Here is a 25,753-nt window from a genome sequence, read left to right as displayed (position 1 = left end):
CCCCACATGGGGCTTTATGCTGTCAGTGCAGAGCCTGCTTGGGATTCTTTCTCTCCCTCTCTCTCTGCCCATCCCCTGCTTGTGTGCGCGCTCTCACTCTCTGTCTTCTCTTTCAAATAAATAAACATTAAAAAAAGAGAGTAGTAATGTTTTAGTTCATTTGATGTTTTAATTCCATTTTTACGTCCAAGTAGGTGGAAACTGCTTCACAATTGTCTTTGTCTTCTGTTTCTGCCATTCTCTTTTTTCCTCCTACATATTTCTCTAGGCAGTCTAGGATTCTTCTTTCTGGATATTTCCAAGATAATGCCTGTACTAACTTTACTTCCACATACATCTTTATTTCTCACTCCTATGAGATTACCACCCTAGGTTAGAAAAGACTTCCAGATTTTGCTGTATTCTTTTGTCTGAACTGCAAGTGCTATGTAAGACTATGTTTCTTGCATTTATAGTTAATTATTTTACTTTGTTATTATTTTGTATATGTTACAGAAGGGCCAGTGGCTTGTGTTTGCCACTGTACCTTTAGTGGTGAAATAATCTAACTCTGTTCATCTGTGCAAACTACAGTTGTATACTTTTCTTCCACAACTGCTGTCCCAGAAGATGCACATTTACTGGAATAGGCAGCCTGTTTTGGAATAAAATTCCTTGCCCTCTGGAATCATAGACATGAATTTGAATTTCAAGTTTCTACTCTGCCCTTAGTTCAGATTCGTAAATAAATATTTGAATCCTTACTGTGATCTAGGTGTAGCTCTACGTGCTAGGAGTAACACTATCTCTAGTATGTCATGGAGCTTATATTTAATTTTCAAAGGTGTGGAGTGAGTCATACAACTAAGATGATTTCAGATTTTAAGTGCTATGAAGAAAATAAAATTGAGTGATGTAATTAAGTGACCATAGATATTGGAAAGTGAAAGGATAGGTGTTAGGAATGGCTTTTCTGAGGAGGTACTGTTTGAACTAAGACCTAAGTAATATACATAAGAACTACTCACTTGAAGAACTGAAGATCAAAAGAGAACAGACAAATGCAAAAGCTTTAGGTGCAAGTAAGTTTTGAAATATTTGAAGAATAGAAAATCTGCTATGGTTCTAACTTGAGCAAGAGGATGAATGATAGGAGATAAGGTTGGAAAGGTGGGAGTAACTACATTATATAGGATTATAGGCAAAAAGTTTGGATTTTATTGTAATCAGAAGCAATTGGAGGGAAATCACAAAGGAATACGAGCTGGTATTGACAGTATCTATTATCAAGTAGATAGTTATATATGCAAATTGAAACTAACTAGAGAGATTAGAGCTAGAGAAAAGAATTTGAAAGTCATTACCTGCTTGTAAATGCCATTTAAAACTTAGAGACTGGATAGCAGATCTGGGGACATCTTAAAGAGTGTGGAAAGAGAACAGAAGAGGTGTCAAGCTCGGACATACTAATTCAGGTTCAGTGATGAATAAGGACCCAGCCAACAACAACAACAACAAAAATTGAGAAAGAAAAATTAATAGAGTAGAAGAAAAGCCAAGAGCATATGTCATGACACCAACCATACTTTCTCCACAGGGCTATTTTGAAGATTAAATTAGGTTAATACAAGTAAAGTACATGATAGAAATTTTTGAAAACTTACAGGGTCCCTCCTAATTGGTGATGACGATTTCAGCCTGTAGTACTCCAGTCCAGATCCAATATCTAAAAAGTCATTTGTCCCCGCTTTTCTCTCCCAGTCCAGGATCAAAAAGAAACCATCAGCTACTTTTCTATTAGTGTGGTGAGGCATTTCCTTGTTTTCTCTGGATATGAAGTAGAGCATTTGGGAGGAATGGTGGAGGGCATATCTGTCTCAGGCTTTAACTTTTCAGCGATTGGTATTTATTGACGGCTTACTTTTTACCCAGGCATCTAGCTCTTAATCTTCACGTTAATGTTGTAATGGTAAATCCATTTTACATGTGAGGAAACTGAGCTGGCAAAGAGTTAAGAAACCATACCAAGATCACAGTCAATGGATAACTACATTAAATTTTACCCTACAAACCACCTGGTTTCTACTGTTTTCCTGAAGCCTTGTCTGTATGTTGTCTTAATTTTATGAATGTTGTATAAATGAATTATACCTTTACTGATTATCTCAAAGTATTTGTGCTTAACAAAACAGGTATTCTGAAATATTAACTCCCCAATATCGTCTATTTTCTAGTCTGGTTTTTTGGATTTTTTTTAATTGCTACTAACTATATACTACCTTTAAATGTCTAAGTAGGTAACATTTGGTAAACTTTTGCTTTATTTAAAATTTCATTTTAGTTTGATGTCATATAAGAATGATATCCAGAGCAAGCTTTAAAAATCTGTAAAAATTGATACTTTGCTAAGACCTTGATAAAGCAAAATGTGTTTTGTTAAAATTTTTCTTTTTCTTTTTTTTTTTTTTTTTTTTTTTTTAAGTAGGCTTCACGTCCAGTGCAGAGTCCAATGCAGGGAGTGAACTCACAACTGTGAGCTCTAGACCTGGGCTCAGATCAACACTTAATCAACTAAGCCACCCAGGCACCCTGTGTTTTATAAAAATTTATAAACTAATTCTGAAACTTGCTACTTACTCTTTATAGGAAGCAATTTTTATTTTTTATGCTAATGTTGTGAAAACATTGCTAGATGTGTAGATGAAAAGAATTATCTGGTAAAGGTAAATTAGATAATAAAAAGTTATAATTGTATGTGGCTTGTTTATGTTTTACTACTACTATTATTTTAACAGACTTTCCTTGAAGGAAACAAAGTATTTTCACTAAATCTAAGAAATAATCACTGTGAAGTAGATGGAATGCATTAAAAACTAATCTGAACAAAGTAGTTAAAACATGGTTGTCTCATTGATTTTAATATTTTTAAAAGCTTTTTTGGCAGTCATAGGAAACTCATAGTTCATCTGTCATTGAAAAGGAAAATTTGTAGTCATAATCAGGGGATTTGTGGTTGTGCAATTGTTTTTCAAATACTAGACCAAATGTCCTCTTTTTGTCTTACTCATAAATTTTAATTTAAATATTCTTCAGGAGACCTCTGACTTTCTAGACTCGGTTTAGTTCTGCTGTGTGCTTTAATAGTACCCTGTATTTCCAGTGTCATGATGTGAATCATGCCTTGCCCTGATTACTTTTTTACTACCTGTCTTTTTTTAGTACACTCTCACCTCTTTAAAAGAAATTACATTATGTTCACCACTTTTGTATTTCAGCACCTACAGTACTCATCGTAGGTGATCAGTGAAACCCTTTTGAATGAAAATAAATAATTTTTAAAGCGTATTTATTATTCATCTAGAGAGAGAAAGAGAATGACTGGGGAAGAGGCAGAAGAGAGTGAGTGAGAATCCCAAGTAGGCTCCAAGCTGTCAGTATGGAGCTCAATGCAGGACTTGCTCTCACAAATCATGAGATCATGACCTGAGCTGAAATCAAGAGTCAGACACCGACTCACCCAGGCGCCCTGAAAATGAATAAATTTGAGGAAGTCTTTTTGGAGTATAGCAAACAATTGAGTATGCTTGTTAATCTGGTAAATTTTAATTGCAAAATGAAAGCTTTTATTTCTTCTTCTCTATGAACAAACTGGAATATAACTCAGAAAGCATGTTGCCTTCTGCTCTTATGAGTGGAATTACTCTTCTTCCCCTGCTACCTGTATGAAGCTACTAAAATTGCATTCATGCTCCTGTGAAATTGAGGGTTTTTCCTTCTCTGATAGCAGCAATGGAACCTTGATGATGGAAATAGGAACTAGTATATTTTCTCACATCAATTTAAATTTAAACTAGGGTGACGGAGCAATCAAGAGTTGACTCTTTGACACAGATACTGTTATCAAGAATGGCAGTTGACTGGAGAAAACTGGAAGTAAAAAACAAACTAGGAAATGTTTCATTTTGTAACTGTCTATGCCAGTGGCATTTTTAATGTTGGAAAGTAGGTTTTCCAAGGGGTTGTTCTGATCATATGTCATGACATTTTAACATATCAGATCTTATTTCTTAGTAACAATAAAGTGTTCAATTCTTACTGAAAATTTAAACTGACTAGTTGAATGACCTCTAACTACTCCATTAGAATTGTTCAATGCCACTTACCTCCTTCAGGGTTTTCCAGTGACTTTTTTTTTTTTTTTACTTTTAATTTTTCTTTGTTTTTAAAGTAAGCTCTGTGCCCAACATGGGGCTTGAACTCACAACACTGAGATCGAGAGTCACATGTCCTACAGACTAAGCCAGCCAGGTGCCCCTTCAATGACTTTTGTATGTCATGTGCTCTTTGGCCTCTATGGCTTAATAATTCTGTGTATAAATTTACCACAATCGTGTTTATTGCATGATTTATAGGTAAAATTGAGTTTTCTCTTGTAACAGTTTAATAGTCTTGGCTTTGGAATAGTTGGGTTTTATTGTTGTTGTTGTTTAATATATTATTTGAGAGAGAAAGAACAGGCACATGAGCAGGGGAGGAGCAGAGAGAGGGAGAGGGAATCCCAAGCAGGGTCTACAACTGTCAGTGTTCAGCACACAGCTGGATCTCATGAACTGTGAGATCATGACCTGAGCTGAAATCAAGAGTTAGATGCTTAACCAACTGAGCCACCTAGGTACACCTTGGAGTAGTTTAGAGACTTCTTTTGAAATTTTAAAGGTATAGGGGTGCCTGGGTGGCTCAGTCGGTTAAGCCTCCGGCTTCGGCTCAAGTCAGATCTCACGTTCGTGGGTTCGAGCCCCACGTCAGGCTCTGTGCAGACAGCTAGCTCAGAGCCTGGAGCCTGCTTCCGATTCTGTGTCTCCTTCTCTCTCTGCTCTGTCTCTGTCTGTATCAAAAATAAATAAAACATTAAAAAAAATTTTAAAGGTATAAATAGACTTTACAATTAGCTTTAGAAATGCTTGAGAATCTGAAAACATTATGTTATAGCAGAAAGACAAGGTATATATCCTTTCTAGGACCTTAAATTCTCAAAAAGATGTCACACAGTTTATTAGAATAAATATTACTAAATTAAATACTTATTAGCGTATTTTATCTTTTTCTGTTTTCAATTTTTATTCAAGTAATGCATGTATGTTGTAAAGTTGCGTAGTTACTATATATTCCTCTCCTTCCCACCCCTACTAGTCCGGGTTTTTTTTAATGTTTTTTATTTACTTTTGAGAGACATAGAGAGACAGTGGGAACAGGGGAGGGTCAGAAAGAGAAGGAGATACAGAATCTGAAGCAGGCTCCAGGCTCTGAGCTAGCTTGTCAACACAGAGCCTGATGCAGGGCTCGAACCCACAAACCGTGAGATCATGACCTGAGCCAAAGCCAGACGCTTAACCGACTGAACCACCCAGGCACCCCCCCTACTAGTCCGTTTTTAGTGCCCCAGAATCCTAAATGCTGTATTTTCACTTTAACCCTTGATTTATCAATTTGAGAACATCTTATTTCTTACTATGAAGATGAGAATACTCTTTTTCCCTTGTGTATTTTTGTTTTATTTTTTATTTTGTTTTATTTTTTACTGTAGAGGGAATGCTGGCAGGGGAGAGGAGCTCCACACTGAGCATGAAGTCTAACACAGTGCTTGATCCCATGATCCTAGGATCATGACCTGAGCTGAAAAATCAAGACAGCTGCTCAACCAACTGAGCCACCCAGACCCTTCTCCCTCACATATTTTTGAATAGTTACTATTTTAGTTCTTCTATTTTACCTTAAACCTTAATACATACATTTTTGTAAAAATATGTCTTTACAGGAATATATTTTAGAAAAATGTCTGAACAATCTCCCTGAGCTCACCTCTGTATTGCTGGAGGACAGTAAACAGTGTTTATTTATTGACTCTAAGTATTCTCTGCTAAGGCAAAATAGCATTTTCTTTTCTATAGATCCAATGTCACGACCCCTGTGCTACTCCAGGAGGCTTTTTTAAGTTTATTTATTTATTTTGAGAGAGCGCGAGGTAGGGGCAGAGAGAGGGGGATAGAGAATCCCAAACAGGCATTGCTCTTCTGTTGAGCTTGGTTTTTTCCTTGCTGGCTTTTTTTTTTTTTTTTAAAGATTTTACTTTTGAGTAATCGCCATTCCCAGCGTGGGGCTGGACTCACAACCCCAAGATCAAGAGTTGTGTGCTCCACTGACTCAGCCACCTGGGGCTCCCCCACCCTGCTGTTACATTTTTAATTTTTGAGACTTTTTTGTTGATCTCAGAATATTTCTCTTGGTATATTTCTCTTATGGCAATCCTGTTTTCATTTCATAGTTTGATATCGTCTTTATTTCTTCTGAGAGTATTCTTTACAGTGTGATGATGGTGGTGTTTTTATTCTTCTCCCTATATAGCTTATACAGACACACATACACACACACACACACATATATACACACACATACTTATATATATATATGTGTGTATATATGTATATGTCTTGCTCTAATCTTTTTCACTTTATAAGCTTTTCTGAGATGTCTATTAATATATTTAAGAGAGATGGATAAATGTTGAGTAGAAGCTCTAAATGAAATTGTGGTCTATGAGCTTTACTGCAGATTGATTTGCCTGGTCTTTTTCACTGATAATCCTCTAATGTCAGTATCTTTAGGTCTGATTTTCTAGAGGAGACTCCTTCATTGTGCTTTCTGGAATGTGTAACAGGGCTGGCTACTAAAATCCTGGAAGCCAAGTAGATGATGAGAGCCTAGGCTAAGGTCTGAGAATTTGGCATGCATATACATTTATTTCATTATTGTACTCCTACCCTCACTTATACCTTGTGTTTCCCAAACCTGTATCTGTGTCTGTTTTAGACCCTCTAAAGGGTAAACGTTCAGTATTCTGCTGGGAATGGAAGAGGGGATCACTTGAGTGCTCAGAATATAGGAGAAAATATGTTGGTATGATAATTTCTTAAAATACTTTTTTTTAAAGTTTATTTATTTTGAGATAGAGTGCAAGTTGGGGAGGGACCGAGAGAGGGAAAGAGAGAAACCTAAGCAGACTCCGTGGTGTCAGCACATATTCCAATGCAGGGCTTAAACCCATGACCCGTGAGATCATGACCTGAGCCCAAATCAAGAGTTGGATGCTTAACTGACTGAGCCACCCAAGCACCCCAATTTCTTGAAATACTTTAAATTACTCATTCTGGGCCCCCTTTTTTTAAGCTTCTTGGGAATTCTGCAGTGTGTATCAGGTTGGTTCTAGGTCAGTGCTGTCTACTAGAATTTTCTGTGATTAGGGCATCTCCCTTCAGCACTCACAAATAGTGAAAGCTTTTTTAAAACTTTTTTTTGCACATTAGTACACTGTGACTCTTTCTAATTGGGTTTTTTTTCTATTGGGTTCTATTGGTTTTTTTTTTTAATGCTGACCAGACAAAAGTATGAAGTACTTTTTTTTTAACTTCATACTCTTTGACCTTTAGTATTCATTCAACTAAAAAAGTTATTGAACACTCATGTGTTATATCCTATGCTGAGCTATACAGAGGCAAGCTTGCTTAAGACATAATTCAGCCCCTTGGTACTAGACTGGAGTTCATATTTTTACTATAATATATTAAAACAAGGTCAGTTTCTTCAATAAATAACTTCCTTTGGATAGAGTTTAAAATTGGCAGAATTGGGGAGCCTGGGTGGCTCAGTCAGTTGAGCATCTGACTTCAGCTCAGGTCACAATCTCACAGTTCGTGGGTTTGAGCCCCACATTGGACTCTGTGCTGACACCTCAGAGCCCGGAGCCTGCTTCCGATTCTGTGTGTCCCTCTCTCTCTGCCGCTCCTCTGCTCATGCTCTGTCTCTGTCTCTCAAAAATAAATAAAATGTTTAAAATTTTTTTTTTTATTTTTAAAATTTTTTTTTTTTTTGAGACAGAGACAGAGCATGAGCGGGGAGGGTCAGAGAGAGAGAGGGACACACAGTATCGGAAACAGGCTCCGGGCTCTGAGCTAGCTGTCAGCACAGAGTCTGACGCGGGGCTCGAACCTGCAAACTGTGAGATTATGACCTGAGCCAAAGCTGGACGCTTAACTGACTGAGCCACCCAGGCGACCCAATGTTTAAAAAATTTAAAAATAAAATAAAATTGACATAATTTAGAGAATTCCACTCAGAATTCCAGGTTGTTGTAGAAAGTGATGTTGTGGCATGATTTCAGCCTTTTCGAGAATATATTAAAGGTATGATACATTCTTAAACTAGTTAATTTTGTCTATATTTGCCAAGTCAATTATTTACATCTTATAAAGTATAAGTCTTGGAGTTCAAATATAAGGAAATATATTTTAGTAGTTGAAAAAATTGAATTTCAGCTTTATGGGGGTACAATTGACAAAATTGTAAAATAGTGGTGAATTGGTAAACGTATACATCGCGAAAGAATTCCCACCATCCAGTTAATTAACATAGTGATCATCTCACATATTTTTTGGAGAGACCATTTAAGTTCTACTCTAAAAATATTTTGTTTTTGTTTCCTAGATTAAGAGCAGGATTATGTGATCGCTGTGCAGTAACTGAAGAGCATATGCGGAAAAAGCAGCAAGAGTTTGAAAATATCCGGCAGCAGAATCTTAAACTTATCACAGAGCTTAGTGAGTTTCCTTTGCTCATTAAGTATTTAAAGCATAATGTACTGTTGTTAAAACCTATTGTTAAATTGATTGCAATTGAATGCATGGTTTACATACATTTTTCCTCTTGTAGGCAAAAGTTCAAATGTCCTTTATTCCCTTTCTGTAGGTTTAATTTCAAACTTATTTTAAGTAAGAAATAGGGTACAAAAAAGTGATCTAAACACTGTCCACATTGGCCCTCAACTCTCACCAACTATAAGACAAAAAGGAAATTTTCTTTGCTTATGTCCACATTTGCTTCTTTAGTTTTCTCTTTATTTCATGTAATTTGGCTAATACTTAGTAAAGTTAAATACAAAAAATATAATTTAATGTTTTGCAAAGGTGTATACTTTCTTTGGTTTTCATGACATACATTGCAGGTATATCATTTTCAGTTTAATCTCCTTACACATTTAATGTGGAGTTTCCTTACATCATTAGCCTTCTCTTAACCTTCTCTTCTAATACCTCTCTTAACCTTATTTTCTTCTAACTTCATATACTCTCTTAGTGACCTTTACCTTGATTCTCTATGAACAATTCACAATGAACATATCCAAAATCTAATTAATTTATCTTCTTTTCTATCTTCTATTTTCTTTCTGTTAATTATATAGCTATCCTCTGGTTATTCAAGCAAGAATAAATGAAAAATCCTCATTGTTTCAAGAAGAGAAAGAATGTCGTTATACTCTGTTCCTGGGGGGTAACAACTATTAACAATCTGATAATGTATTTTTCCAGGTCCAGGTTTATCTTTCTGTATCTCTTTCCCTTGTTTTGTCCCCTCCTCTCTGTTTTATTTCTTTATTTTTATTTTTAAGTACTCTTCTATGTCTAACATGGGACTCAGGCTTACAATGCCAAGATCAAGAGACGTGTACTGTACCAACTGAGTGAACCAGGCACCTACAACCTTGAAATTTTATCATGTATTCCTAAAATATAAAGTTAATATCTTGACCATCTTCTGAATAATAATAATAATAAAAAGACCTTAAAACACCTTAACTCTACTCGCCTCCTTCTCCACTTACATGCTGTTTATGCCTAGCGTTCACTTCCTTTTTTTTTCTTTTAACTTTATAAGTTAGAAACTTTTCTTTTTTGTTTTTAATGTTTATTTATTTTTGAGAGAGGGAGAGAGACAGAGCATGACCCGGGGAGGGACAGAGAGAGAGAGAGAAGGAAACGGAGGATCTGAAGCAGGCTCTAGGCTCTGAGCTGTCAGCACGGGCTCAAATCCACGAACTGTGAGATCATGACCTGAGCCAAAGTTGGATGCTTAACCAACTAGCCCCCAGGCACCCCAGTTAGAAACTTTTCTAAAAATTACTAAAACGGTTTTTAAAAGACTTAACTACATGTTTATTAGTTTCTTTGCTTATTATTGCTTTTCGCATGTCCATTTCCTTCCAGGATTATTATCCTTTATGAGATATATCCTTTTGAGGGTATTTGTTGGTTCTAAACTCTAAGTTTTTATCCAAAAGTGTTTTTATTATACTTTTACTTTTGTAAGGCTATTTTGCAGGGCAACAATCATTTTTCCCTGGCTGCTACTAAGATTTTTTACTTTTTTTTGGTGTTCTATAATATTAGTACAATTTTAACCAGGTTTTTTCAAAAAAATTGTTTAGTATATATTATAAAATCTATGGAACCACAGTTCTTTTTTTTTTTTTTTTTTTTTAAAGATTTTATTTTGAAGTAATCTCTACCACCCATTGTGGAGCTCAAACTCCTGACCCAAGATCAAGAGTTGCATGTTCTACCAACTAAGCCAGCCAGGTGCCCCTGTGGAGCCACATCTTTAAGCATACCTGGAAAACTGTCAGCTACTAGCTTTTCAAATATTGTGTCGTCTCTATTCTCTGTTGTGGGATTCTTATGAGACCTCATCATTCTGTCCTTTGTATCGCTTGATATCTTTTTCCTGTTTGTCATTCTCTTGTTTCTCTCCGCTACATTCTGAGTGATTTCTTCAGCTCTCTTATTCATTATACTAAGCACTTCAGTAGTTCTCTTGTGAGTTGTTTTATTTCAGTAACCAAATTTTTCATTCCTAAAAATTCTATTTGGTTCGTTTTCAAGTCTGCCTTTTTCTTTATGTAAGTAGGCTCTATGCCCAATGTGTGCTCAAACTCATGACCCCAAGATCAAGAGTTGCATGCTTCACCAACTAAGCCAGCCAGGTACCCACCCCTTTCTTTTTAACGTTAATTTATTTTTTGAGAGACAGAGCATGAGCAGGGGTAGGGCAGCGACAGAGGGAGTCACAGAATCCGAAGCAGGTTCCAGGCTCGAAGCTGTCAGCATAGAGCCCAACGTGGGGCTCAAACTCACTAACTGTGAGATCATGATCTGAGTCAAAGTCGAACACTTCACCCATTGGGCCACTCAAGTGCCCCCCCTTCTTTTATTTTTTTTAATGAAATGTTTTAAAATATACAGAAATGTAGGAAGAATACTGAAGAACCCTCATACACATTCCACTTAATCTGTAACACCTTCCTTTCCCTTTTTTTTTTTCTTTCATGACATTAGCTTCTTGAAGTTGGGCCATTTTCCTAAAATTTTGCCACCTTTTGGATTTTTTAAAACATTTTATCTTTTCCTTTATTCTCTATAAAGTAGATATTGGATCTGAAGGCTTGATTAGGTCTACATTAAGCATTTTTGACAGCAGTACTTCATAGTTGAAACTGTCTGCTTCATATTGCATCACATCAGGAGACATGTATTGTCAGGTTATTCTGCTCTTAGGGATTCTAAGATTGATCACTGGGTTAAGGTGGTGGCCACATTTTCTTTATTATAGAGTTGTATTTTCTCCTTGTACCACCAAATAATCTGAAAAGGGGGACAGACATTTGATACTATGAAATTTTGCAAAAATAAAACTCTTTTTCAGTCTTTCTTTAATGGTTGTAGCATCCATTGGTGAGCCTTGCCTGAATTAGAGATTATAAAATGCTAAATTTTCATTTCTTTGATTTTTTTTTTACATTAATTAGCTTGCATTTTCCTGTAAATAAGATTTCACCCTTATCAATTGGGACTGTTGGTTAGCTTGGAATATAGTTCCTACTAGAAAGACATGGTACATCTTAATTTTTTTCCTTTAACTGCCAGTTTTCAGAGTAAGGTAACAGTTACCTGCAGTGGTGACAAATAGGGTGTGTGTGTGTGTGTGTGTGTGTGTGTATGTATGTGTGTGATGTTTCATTTTATTTTTGATGAGAGTGAGGGTTTCTTTCTATTTTGAGTAAAATAGGCATATAGGGTTTTATTTATTCATTATGTTATAGGTTTATTTATTCTCATTGATGCTTAAATTAACTCAATCTTGTCTGCCTCATTTTTTCTTATCACTTTTAGTATGTTCATTTTGGGCATTCCATTTAAATTTTTAAACATTTCATTACTATACAAGATAATTCTATTATCTGAAATACTTGGGAATCCATATAGGAGTTACTTTCTGCTGACTCTAGGGGTAAGTAAATAAGGATTGCTTTGGCTCCATTCCAGGAATATGGGCTTAAACTGGAAATCTCAGGTTCAGTCCCCCTACCAGGCTGCTGCCAACATCTACTTACCCATATACTGTTTGTGTTTAAGCTCACAGTTTTGTTTTGTTTTTGTTAATGATTAAGGCAGTGATGTGGGAGTTCCCTCTTCCTGTGAGTTCAGCATTTTTGTGCAGGATCTAGTTGTTTTTGTAGTAAGATCCCTGTTAGTATATCTAATTCACTTATCCACCCTAAAGTGTTCACTTAGCCCAAGAAGGTTTTCTTCTTTTTTTTTTTTAAACTTTTTTTTTAATGTTTTATTTATTTTGATACAAAGAGAGACAGAGCATGAGAGGGGGAGGGGCAGAGAGAGAGAAGGAAACACAGAACCGGAAGCAGGCTCCAGGCTCTGAGCTAGCTGTCAGCACAGAGCCCGATGAGGGGCTCGAACCCACGAACGTGAGATCTGACCTGAGCCAAAGTCGGAGGCTTAACCGACTGAGCCACCCAGGCACCCCAAGAAGGTTTTTTTCTGTTTATTTGTTTGTGTGTTTTTAATGTTTGTTCCCTTCCATTCTCTCTGTTTCTTCTTCTGGGACTTTGATTAGCAAGATGCTGGGATCTTCCCATGCTGCCTAATTTTTCTTTATACTTTGTAACTTTATTCTCTTGTGCTGAATTCTGGGAGAACCCTTTAAATGGATATTAATTCTGTCTTTAGTCACATTTTTTCTACTTTCATCCCATTTATTATGCTTTTAATTTTTATGACCTTTGATTCTTTCATGGCAGCCTCTTTCTTGTTTTTAATAAACGTATCACCCTTTTTTTTTTATGTTTATTTTTAAGAGAGAGAGAGAGACAGAGCATGAGCAAGGGAGGGGCAGGAGAGAGGGAAACACAGAATCGGAATCAGGCTCCAGGCTCTGAGCTGTCAGCATAGAGCCCGAGGGCTCGAACTCACTAACCATGAGTTCATGACCTAAGCTGAACTCAGATGCTTAACCGACTGAGCCACCCAGGTGCCCCACCTATCACCCTTTGAAATCTGAAGATGTTATCAGATCTTTTGTTTCCTATTAAAACTACTTACCCAGAATTTTTTTTTTTTACCATTGTTTTGTTTTGTTTTGTTTTGTTTTGTTTTAGAGCCTGAGCCGGAAAGGAACAGAAAGTGGGACAGTGGGGTCAGAGGGTTCGAAGTGGGCTTCATGCTGACACCAGCAAGCTTGATGCAGGACTAGAGCTCACAAATTCTGAGATCATGATCTGAGTCAAAGTCGGAAGCTCAGCCAACTTAGTCACCCATGTGCCCCTTGACTGGTTTTTAATTCTTTTAAAAATCAGGGGGGGTTTGTTTTGTTTTGTTTTGTTTTTATGTGTTTATTGACTTTTGATTGTCTGTAATTGTAGATGTCTGTAAATTGTTAAATTTAGTCTCTAAATTTTGTTAAATGTAGTCTCATTTCTTTAGCCCGAGGAAGAATCCCTACTTTGCTAATAGAAAATGCAGGTTCTGATTTACAGGAGCCCTGTGCCAATAGCAGAGGGTGGGAGAGAAGGAAATTTAACTGGAGAGATTTTCTGTAGGGTGTACAAATAGTTGGTCTTCTAGGTATGGGAGTGCCTTCTCTAGTGATTACTAGAAGTAATTGAGAGCACTGCCCTCATCTCCTTGTCTCAGGAGACAATGGACTCCCCAGTGTTAAAACTTGTAGAAGTCTATCCTCCTGGCTTTAGCCTAAGGGCAACTATTAATTAATTTTTTTTATTGTTTATTTATTTGCTCATTCAGCAACTTCTGGGCTTTGCTGCCTAGACTGGAATAAACATGAGGTTCTACTTTCTTTTTTAAGGCCCTTTCTTTGGTTGGATTTTACCATGGGTCTGAGACTATTTTTAAATCATTCGTGAATTTTTTCAAAGTTCTGATCTGCTAGTGCCACCCATTCTGGCTTTTCAGTATTGCAGTTGACTGTTTTTTACAGTTGCTTTGTCATTTCATTGGGATTTGGAGAGGGAGCATCAGATAAACCACCTTAATTAGAAATTTAGGGTCATCTTTGACTTCTCTCACCATACAGAATATGAGTTACCAAATAACTACTGATTTTACCTCTGTAAAAGCTTTTCTACCTGCCTTCCCTTCCAATTTTATGCCTTTCACAATAGTCCAGGTATTCATTTCTTATTTCAGTGATCACTGGACTTATTAGTGCTTTTTTCCCTTACTTTGATATGTGCTATACCTACTAACAGATCAATCTTCCCATCATCCATGTATGAAAAATAAAGCCTGGTAATCTTTTAAAATGAAGTTCAGGGGCACCTGGGTGGCCCAGTTAGTTAAGCATCCAATTCTTGGTTTCAGCTCAGGTCAATGGTCTCATGGTTTTGTGAGTTCAAGCCCTGCATCAGACTCTGTGCTGGCAGCGTGGAGCCTTCTTGGGATTCTCTGTCTCCCTCTCTCTCTGCCCCTCCCACTCATATTATCTCTGTCTCTCTCAAAATAAAAAAATAAACTTAAAAAAAATTATAAAATGAAGTTCAGAATTCTTAACCTGGCTTTGAAGGCTTCCTACCATTTATTATATCCAATCTTTCTTTCTAACTCTGTCCCATTAATTCTCTGCATAGAACTCTCTGTGCAGCTTAATTGCCCTCTCCTTGATGAATCCCTTCCCCATCTTCTCAAGAGCCCAAGTAACCTTTTTCTCCTTGGAATTTCCTTTAGTGCTTTATCTGTACCTCTGTAATGGCCTTCTCACTTTCAGTTGCATAGAACATAAGTTTATGTAATACCTGGTCTCTCATTAGACTGCACTTTTGTTTAGACTGCACTGTATCTTTTTTTTTTTCTTTAGATTCTTCACAGGAGGTAGTTTAGTAACCTCATGTATTACAGATAGCCAAACAAATTTTATTTACTCAACAATGGAAAATATGTTTAAGTTTGTAAACCACTAAGTTATTAACAAATTTTTGAAATATGATTAACTTTGTTTTATAGAGATTAGTTCTATTTAGTGTGATCTTTTAGATATTCCTCTTAGTGGAGTACATGCTTGAGCAATGACATCACACTGGGTTTATAAATAATTTTGTGCTGACTGAAATAGAAATTATAGTCTAAAATTGAATTTCTGCTTTATAAATTAAATAAACATGGACAAGAAAATTTAGTCAGGGTAGATTGAAACAAATACTGTTTAATGGATATATTTAAATTACTGATACCATAATTAACTAAGGAAGAAAATTTGCTTATGCTATTAAATTACACTGCTATTCAGTTTTAGTTTACTTTTATTATCAGATTTATTTCAAGATAAATGTCTTTTACTAAAATGGTATTTGAAATTAGTAAGACTGAGTAACAGATGGAATGCTCTTGACCTTAGTATGAATAATTAAACTATATTCCCCAGTACATGAGGTATTTTTTTCTTTTTTGCCCACAAGCATAAAATAAAATTATCAGTTAATCAGTTACATGGAAGTGGCACAATGTGAGATGTAGTAATCACTGCCCAGTAACTTTAGTCTTGCACAATAATGTGAACTCTAACAGTACAACTTAGAATTAGAAATCCTAATTACTCTGTAATTACTGGTACTATTGAAAAAGCCTGACATATGTGTTAATACAGCTTCTTTTTCATATTATGTTTAAGTGAATGAAAAGAATACTCTCCAGGAAGAAAATAAAAAGCTTTCTGAACAGCTGCAACAGAAAATTGAGTAAGTATTTTTCCTTAATTGCAGCAGCAAATTGAATATTTTCCATGAACTTTTCTTTCTTTATTATACTTAGCAATACAAACTGTAAAGGCATTAAGGTTGCAGATTTCATTTTAAAAAATTGTAAAGTTTTGGACAATAATGTAAAGAAAATCAGTTTTTGTTTATGTTTTGGGAATATGTATGAAGAGTGTGTATACATTTCATATCAGAACATTTTAAAGCATTTTATTTTTTATAATTATTTATTTGAAATATTTATATTTTAAATAAATATCTGAGTTTTGTTACCTTTTTGGCCCTGACCCAAAGGCCTCATAAAAGTTATCTGAATAAGCTATTTCCTCTTACACACTCTCAAGCCTGGAGAACTTCTTCCTTTTTCTGCCCCTCTCCCCCCATTTCTTTTATTTTTATTCTGTGTACCTGTTACTCTTCTTTGTGTTTTATGTTTTTTTATCTAATCCTCACTATGATTCTTCAAGGTAGTTTCATTATCTCTGCTTTATAGAGAAGGAAACTGAAGTTCACAAAAGTCAAATAACTTGCCCTGGTCTCACATGGTAGGTAATAAGCCTACCACTCAGACCCCTCCCTGTCCTTTGACTTAAAGGCCACTCACCATTCTTTTCATTATTCAACAGTTTCTTAAAAAAGAATCTTTTTCTGAGTATGGTCTGACTGTCACAGAGCTGAGACAAGGGACATTAGTTACCATGTATATAAAGCTAGCTCGTGAAATATTTTAAGAGTTAGGAGTCAGGATAGTCTTCATGGTTTTATAGGGCTCTTAAAGATTCTATTGCATTTGAGTGGACATCTGTAAAAACTTCAGTAAACTATGCAGGTATAACATATTGTAGAAACACATCTCTCACAGGTGGAATTAACATTCTCATCAGTATACTTTTAAGTAGTGGATATTCAAGAGGATTTTGACATTCCTCCCATGTTATCAGTTCACTAAATAGTCACTTAGTGACTAGCATGGGAGAATTTCACATCTTTTCAGATGTGAAAGGAAGGCTAAAGGATCAGACTGAGATTATTTAACATGTATGTATGAAAATGTCAACACTTCCACATTTTACTCATGATGCATGTTGAGGCTAGAACACATATCCACAATCTTTTATATATGATTCTAAAACCCAAATTTTTTTTGGTTATTCGCAACTTAACCTCACCTTAATTCACAGAATGCTAATTATAGGCCTTATTTATCCCACTTCACATGAACATTTCTATGCTTTGCTGTGAAAATATCAGTGTCCTTGACTACAGAATGATGCCTCAGGCACCACTGGAGGTATTATGTAATCAATTGTAAATGCTCTGTATTACCCTTTGTGATTAAAAAATCTGAATTCCAGATCACATCTGGTTCCAAAGATTTCAGATAAGTGATTGTTGACTTACATTAATTAATGCTTTATGTAGTAGCTTGTGGTATTTTGAACACCTCAGCCTTGATAGTTATGAATACCAAAGATAAACAAGATAATGAGTGTACAGAGGTTAATACAGAATTAAAGAGGTAAATGCCTCCAAATCCAAGGTGTATAAAGTGAATTAAAACTAGGTAATGTCATTTACCTCATGAAATATAAATTCTAAATCACTCATTTTTGTTTATTTTTGGTGTTCTGAAAGTCACAAATTTGTCTGTTGAAGCTCACTGGCATTTTAGAAAAGAAATAAAAGCTAAAATTTGAAATTATAGTAAAGGTTAAGCATAGAGATGAACTTTAAGGTATGCATGTTTTATTTCGGACATGCCTTAATCAGAACAGTGAAGGGGGTTATCTAGTATGTTTTTCAGTTCTCTTCTGAAATTTAAGATTGTTGTTCTCATTAGCCAAATTCCTTTTAAAGTAGCTTGCTCTCCTTAAACAATTTACTTTTGCTTGGCAGTTTTAAGAAATAGCAAGTATTATCTTTTCTCTGACTACTTAACCACTGTAACATTATGCTATTAGTGCTTGAAATATGTCTAAACTTTAGAAAAAATGTTTGACTTATACTCTGCTTGTTAAATACAGTAATTCTGACTCACCTAAGCTGGTTTTGATGTTACAGATATCTTAATATGGTAGGACAGTTATTTAGTGACACTGTAGTAAGAAATTAGTCAAGAAAAATTTGCTGTTATACCATTAATTGTGTGTGTGTGTGTGTGTGTGTGTGTGTGTGTGTGTATGCATCTATTCAACTCTACCAATCACAGATGGCAAATACTTAAGCTAAATGTTGAGGTCATGGTTCATTTTGCTTTGGAAAATGAATATGCTGGATCAATGAAGGTCAAAGAAGTCTATACACTTTAGGACTCTAGAATTCATTTCATTCAGCACATTTCTTTTTATTTTTCTTTTATTTATTTTCTTTTATTTTCTTTTTAAATAGTTTATTGTCAAATTGGTTTCCATATAACACCTAATGCTCTTCCCCACAAGTGCCCTCCTTCATCACCACCACCTCTTTTCATTCAACACTTTTCTAAATTGAATTCATTATATAACTTTTTTTTTTAACAAATAGCAGTTGTTTAAACACCTCTACTATGTGCTTAATCTCTCAAGCCTGTTTAATTTTAATGAGATTTTAGAAAATTCTAAGTTTGTGTAGAAATTACTCTACTTACAGGTTATTTGCTGATTCTCATTTTGCCTTTTGAGCATCTGCAACAACTTTTACCCCCTCTTCTATTTTGCATTCGTGAAGAGAACTGTCAGGGCCCTCCTGACTCTTTTCTTTAGGGTAAATATTCCATTAAGTACCCTGCATCAAAATCATGAATAAAATGTTAAATAAAATCTGCCTAAAGATGGAGCCCTGAGGCATACTGCTATAGATTTCCTTCATCATCATCCTTCATGAGATGGTATCAAGAGAGTCACTCACATGCCTTCCTGAAGAAGCTCCATATTCAATAAAGCAGGTCCTCAGCGCAACTGGTTTAATAGCTCTGCTTTAAAAAATAAGTCTTACTTGAATTATTCACATTATAAACGTATACTAGTTCTAAAAGGTCAGAGTATTGGACTCAATAGTTTGTATTTTATGGATATTTTTCCTTTTTTTCTTGAAAATAAAAATGTGTAAGTGAACTTGATGGCCATATAACTGTTTCATTAGGTTTAAATGATATTTTGACTCTACATTCTTTAGAGGAAAAAAAACTGAATGTTAAAAACTTTTGTAGACTCTTTACAGAGGGAGACCTTGCATCTTTATAGGTCTTTAGAAAAAAGAACAACTAAAGTTTTTGTGACAGGAATTTAAGGGGAGGCCAACAAATAAAACAGACAATCAAAAAAAAATTCACTCTTGGGCTGTTAGAAAAGTGGAAGAAGAAAGATGACCAGTGTATATAATTAACTAAAACTGGCATGAACTTTTTGACATTTCTCAGAAAATCAGAGTGTGATCTAATGCTTTAAAGAAGAGACTTCGTTAATATATGGAAGTTGTTTTGGGTTGTTTTTTTCCCTTTTATGACAAAGGAGGATAAAGCCAGCACTTGTTTACTTAGTTTGCACCTCTAATTAGATCTAGATTTTTGGGGGTTTTGTTTTCGTTTTCCTTTTGTGATCCCAGCTACTTATAGATGGACTCTTCCAGGAAATCAATTTCTTATGACTCATTGATGTACCAGGCTGAACTTTCATGGCTAATAGGCAGATAGCCTGTGACATGATTAGTTAAAGCAAGGTCAGGTAGATTTCACACTCCATTAATTTATAAGGCTTTCTCATATGACCTTAGCTTATTCTGTTTTTCCAGAATAAGACAGTTAAAAATTAGGTATTAACTCTAAAGATTCCCCTCAGTATAGAATGTAGGATTATAGACTGCAAGTAATACTGATATTACCCAGGAAATTAAGATATAAATCTATGTTAGGAATAATTCTTGGTTGGTCATAGTTTATAAAATTTTCAGTACTTTTGTATAGAAATAGTATTACAAATTGATAATGAGTATAATGGAGACTGGTTTTGTCACATAAAGCCTAAATGCCTGACCAACTGATAAGAATTGGTCCATAAGGTCAGTAATGGGAAACTCAATTGAGTAAAAATTAATTAACTGTTTACTCAATAACCAGAATTTAGTCCAAACCCAGTCTTTAGGGGCTGTTGGTCCTGAATTGAGTTGAGCAAAAACATATGCCTAAATCAATACAAATTTATTTTTCTAATGAAATCTGGGAATCTCTCATATTCATTCATTCAACAAATATTTACTGAGCACATAACAAGTTGCCTACTCATGTTCACTTGATGTAACAGTGAACTAAAGGTTCTTTATCCTCTTAGAGCTTACTTTCTGGCAGGTGAGCAATAGACAAGTCAATTATATACTATATTTGAAAGCCATAAATACTGTGGATAAACAGCAAAATAACAAGCAACAGGAGTCACTAAGGTATTAGAAGGAGATTACCATTTTTTTAAGACCCCCTCTTTTTTTTTTTTGAAAGAGAGAGAGCATGAGCAAGGGAAGGGGAGAGAGGATTCCCAAGCAGGCTCTGCACTGAGCCCAACATGGGGCTTGAACCCAAGAACTGTGAGATAAAGACCTCCTGAGCTTAAATCGGTCAGATACTCAACCAGCTGAGCCCCCCAAGCATCCCAGGAGGGTACAGTGTAAACAGCATGTTTAAGGTGGGCACTGATGAGAAAGTAAAACTTTAGCAAAGACTTGAAGGAAATGAGATAGCTAACTAAGTGGTGTCTAGGGATAAGCATTTCAAGCAGAAGGAAAACTAAAGTGGGTATATTGAGGAACCTTGAGGAGGTGAGGGTAATTGGAGTATAGTTTAAAAAGAGATCACAGGTAATGGGGAGGGGACCATCAGTTAATGTAGGACTTTGGCTTGTGTTTCCAATGAAGTGGGGAGATATGGAGGCTTTAATCAGGAGTGACATGATATGTCTAAGTATTAATAAGACTTTTCTAACTGATATGTTGAGAGTAGACTCTAAGGGGGCCTAGATAGACGTAGTGGTAGAAACTCAAGTTTGAACCCTGCTTGTAATCAGTCATTAGTCTCGTAGTCTGTACCAAGGATAACATATTGAATGTTTATCAGTACTGTCCTGGGAATCTGGCTGCCAGGATTTAGATCCTGCTTCTGCTACTTACTGTTTTAGTAAGTGACTTAACTTCTGTGTATTCATTTTCTCATTTGTAAAATGAGAGTAATATTAATAGCCCTACAGTTGTGGTAATTAAACTGCTGCATGTAGCACTTTGAACACTACCCAACAGTATAAACCTCCAACAATACTATTATCAGTGTTAGTATTATTCATCACCCTTTATTTGTCATTTGCCAAGTCATGTTAATTCTACTGCCACGGTGTTTAAAATTGGTCCCTTCCTTTCCGTAGCTATTTTCAACATTCTGGTTCAAACCCACAGAAACTCTTGCCTGGACCATTAGCCACTGCCTAATTGATTCCTTGCTGCCTTTCTTTCTGTTCCAGTCAGTGTTGCAGTCTTGCTGCTAGATTGTCACGTACTTCCATGCTGTGAAACCTTTATCACCTCTTTTCCTCTCACTTTCTAAACTATGCACATACTTAATCAAGGCTCTGTTTCATGTAGTTTCAGCTTCCCCTTCTCTAACACCAAGTACGCAGTGTTGCGTGCCTTTACTCAGATGTGTAGATCCTCTGCTCATTTTCTCTGCCATTTGAGATTCTTTTCATTTTACCTCAAGGTACCACCAGCTACATTTTGTACTTTCCTTCTCGCAATAATGTTCCCCACTTGGTACTCTGATCATTTGCACACTTCTCTAAGCCTCGTACTTAGATTTGGAACATTAAATGCAAGGAATTGGATCTCTCATAGCTCCATACCAATGTTCTTTTGTAGCTCCATACTAGATGGAGATGTTTTAGAAAATATTTGTTGAATTAAATTTTTTTCCAATTGCCATTATTTTCCTCTAGGAACGATCAACAGCATCAAGCAGCGGATCTTGAATCTGAGGAAAATGTTATTCCAGATTCACCAATAACAGCCTTTTCCTTCTCTGGTATTAATCGACTACGAAGAAAGGAGAACCTCCATGTCCGATACATAGAACACTCACAGACTGAGCTGGGGCAATCCATGTGTACAAATGGTAAGGACTGGAGTTTCGTTTTAGTCCTCTGGTTTCGGGTGAAAAAGTATTCTGCTATGGTGAGTTTTCCTGTTATTCCATCTAATGGAAGGAAGATAGTCGTTTGTCAGAGAACTTATGTTAGAACTGTAAGTTTAACTTCCATTAGTTAAGTAACCGGGAAGACATCTTCCATCTAGATTATGTACAGGCCTTCATTGCTTACCTGAATATGTAAGCGTCCAGCATTTTATAAATGTAGTACATGGTTTTTTTTTTCTTTTTTCCTTTTATTTAAAAAATATTCCTAGGTATATATATCTGAGTGGAATTAGAAGGAAAGGGGAAAGGAATTTAACATTAATTTTCACCTACTGTGTGCCAGGTAATACACTGAGTGATTTGAATGCATTATTACTATATTTTAATTCTTATGATAAGCTTGGAAGGTAGCCATCAACATCTTCATTTTATAATGAGGAAAGGTATGCTCTTTGGAGCGGTAGATAATTCACTCAGGGTCATCTGTCAAGTAAGTAGATGAGTCAGAATTCAAATAAAGATCCTCCTGGCTCTAAACTTTTGTACTTTCCATGTCTTATCCATAGCTATTCCCACCAATCACTTTAGCTGGCTCTTTTTGTTATAATTTGTAACAATTGATGGTGACCAAGAAATGGCTTTATAAAGTATCAGCTTTATGGCTTATCAGTGGCATATTTCTAGTTCCAGGCCCATTTGCCATTTTTGCTAAATACTTTGGAACTATCTTTGCATGGAGCCCTGAAATTTATCATGTGATATGATACAATGATTATTTCTTTTAATGGTGATCTAAAGTAAATGGCAAAGACTTTCATTTTTAACCTAAATTGTTTATAACTAGGAAAGCCTTTGGAGGGAAGGGGTGTACATACTTCTAGAGATATTTTCATAATACAAATAAACTTTATAATAGCTATGCCTTTAAGATAATAAGTAAATCTTATTCTTTGATATTGGCAAATTGACACCATTTTCCCCCCATTTTTATATGAGCTTGTATCACCATCTAGTGGAAGACAAAAGAACTATTAAAAATCTTACATGTAATTAGGAACTAAAATGCAAGGTCTGGGATCTAAAATGAACATTCAGGGACACCTGGGTGGCTGAGTTAGTTAAGATTTTGGCTCAGGTCATGATTTCACAGTTCATGAGATTGAGCCCCACATCAGGCAGGTTCTGCACTGACTGTGTGGAGCCTGCTCGGGATTTACTCTCTCCCTCTCTCTCTGCCCCACCCCTACTCATACTTTCTCTCTCTCTCAAAATTAACATTTAGATAATTAAAATGAACATTAATTGGCCTTTTAGTCTGCTATCAGACAGAATAGTAGATATAAGCATTTACATAATTTAGATCATGTTTAAATCCATCTGTAAGATGTAGAAAAATAAATCATAGCAGTTTTCTTTAATAGGAAATTCTTCTATATCTTGTATAATTGCTTCTGGTTTATTTCTTCTTAATTTGTCTGTTTTAATCTTGCTCTGAACATTTTTATTTGGAATCTAAAATTTTGGTGTTAAAATATAAGATCAGGGTGCCGGGGTGGCCTGTTCAGTTGAGCATTGAACTCTTAATTTCAGCTTGGGTAGTGACCTCACACTGAGTGTGGAGACTACTTGAGATTCTGTCTTTCCCTCTCCCTGGCTTCCGCACTCTGCCTCTCTCTTACTGATATCAGTCAGTAAAATTTAAATGTGTGTGTGTGTGTGTGTGTATAAATATATATGATCATTTTTGAGCCATGCAAATTATTTTAAAACTGATTTAGTGACTAGTTGGCTTTCTCTTTCTAAGCACCCTTGCTTATTTTATTTATTTTGAGAGAGAGAGAGAGAGAGAGTGGGGGAGAGGCAAAGCAAGAGGCAGAGAGAAAGAATCCCAAGCAGGTTCTGAACTGTCACTGCAGGGCCCAGTACGGGTCTTGAACTCACAAACCGTGAGATCATGACCTTAGTAGAAATCAAGAGTCAGATGTTTAACCAACTGAGCCACCCAGGTGGCCCCTCACCATTGCTCATTTAAAAATTTATAGTGCGTTATAATACTATTTTCCAGTTATAATTAATAAATCCACCTTTACTTTATGCTTCTTTTAGTTTTCTTTAAATTAAATCCATAAATATTGGAATGATTTCTAATAAAGCATGTTTCAGGATGTCCTTCCAAAAAAGAAAAGCTCTAAAAACAAAGATTGTAGAGGTATATGATGCAATCAGTATTCATTCTAAATGGACATACTGATTTGCAACAAATACACAAGGAAAAGATGCATTAAAACATCACAACACTAGGACACTTAGGTTGGAAGAAGCTTATCTCTTCTAGTCATTTCTCTCCCACTGTCCTAATTTCCAGCTTTGTTTTTTAGTGAAACTAAAGGAATGAACTTTTTATTAGAATGTGAAATTTTTATCAATAAAATGATAGTTCTATGCATTTAAAGACAGGCTTGTATTGGCTTATCAAAATAATATTTTGATATATTTATCCTAATTGTTTATTTATGCGTAATCTCTTTTTTTCCCCTTAGAACTGAGAAAACTTACAAAGTCTTCAATTCATCCACAATATAAACCTAATGAAACTGAAATTCTAGTGGCTGACACTTGTGATCAGAGTCAGTCCCCAGTGTCTAGTAAGCATACTGAAATTTACTTCATAAGTTTAAAATTTGCGGTTACTGGTGGGCAAGAGTGGCCAGCAGTCTGAATTACACAATACTTTTCATGTGATTTTGTTTGTATTATTGGTTGTGTAGCAATCTTTTTTCATATTGGAAAATAATGTTATCCTATTATTCATATTGATATCCCTCTCCATGTTAATACAGACTGCTAATCATTTTAAGTAAACAGACTTTACTGTGGTTTATTCATTCATTCAACAAATACTTGAGTGCCTACTACATACCAGGTACTGATCAGAACAAAGCCCTTAACTTCGTAGAGCTTACAATGTAGTTGAGGAAGAAAGAAAGTGAATATATTAGGTAGAAGAAAGCTGGGTAAGAACAGAGATTTGAAAGCCTCACTTTTAAAAAGTCACAGTTGAGGAAAGACTTAAAGAAGCAAGGAAGTCATATGGACATAGGGGGAAAGGGCATCCCAAGTAGAGAAATCAGAGCACAAAGGCCTTGAAATGAAGGTACTATTTGGTTCTTTATGAAGAATATTAAGGAAGCCTTCATGACTAGGGCAGAGCAGTGTGAGTGAAGGGGAGATTGGTTTGGGCAACTCTGTTCTTTAGAGCTGCTGTTTTTACTAAGAGGAAAGAGACTAGGAGCATCAGGTTCAAGGATGGGGATGGGCTCGTTAGAAATCAAAAGTTTTGTTTTGAGAATATTCTGAGATACTAGAGAGGCATTCAGGTAAGACATTAGTTGAGTAGTTGGATCTGAGTTTAGAAAGGTCTAAGACAGAGATATGAATGAAAATTGTTACTGGGTAGGTGGTATCTAAAGCCATGAAAGTGATGTACAAGGAACTCACCAAACTTCACAATCACAAAACAAATAATCCAGTGAAAAAATGGGCAGAAGATATGAACAGACACTTCTCCAAAGAGGACATCCAAATGGCCTACAGACACATAAAACGATGCTCAACATCACTCATCATCAGGGAAACACAAATCAAAACCACACTGAGATACCACCTCACACCAGTCAGAG

General features: G+C 35.7%; 1 protein-coding gene across 6 annotated transcripts in view; it reads left to right on the top strand.

Annotated features, from left to right (window-relative positions):
• RBBP8 (RB binding protein 8, endonuclease) overlaps positions 1-25,753 on the top strand; it is an 84,057-nt gene that overhangs the window by 27,870 nt on the left and 30,434 nt on the right. For all 6 annotated transcript variants that reach the window (XM_029922707.1, XM_029922706.1, XM_029922704.1 and 3 more), the window contains 4 exons: positions 8,518-8,630; positions 15,844-15,910; positions 21,877-22,052; positions 24,614-24,718. In XM_029922707.1, coding sequence (XP_029778567.1) covers positions 8,518-8,630; positions 15,844-15,910; positions 21,877-22,052; positions 24,614-24,718 — 461 coding nt within the window. The remainder of the gene's footprint in view (positions 1-8,517; positions 8,631-15,843; positions 15,911-21,876; positions 22,053-24,613; positions 24,719-25,753) is intronic.

This window comes from Suricata suricatta, chromosome 14, assembly GCF_006229205.1.
Source record: "Suricata suricatta isolate VVHF042 chromosome 14, meerkat_22Aug2017_6uvM2_HiC, whole genome shotgun sequence".
In the NCBI taxonomy this organism is placed as follows: domain Eukaryota; kingdom Metazoa; phylum Chordata; class Mammalia; order Carnivora; family Herpestidae; genus Suricata; species Suricata suricatta.
This window is presented reverse-complemented; position numbering and strand designations above follow the sequence as displayed.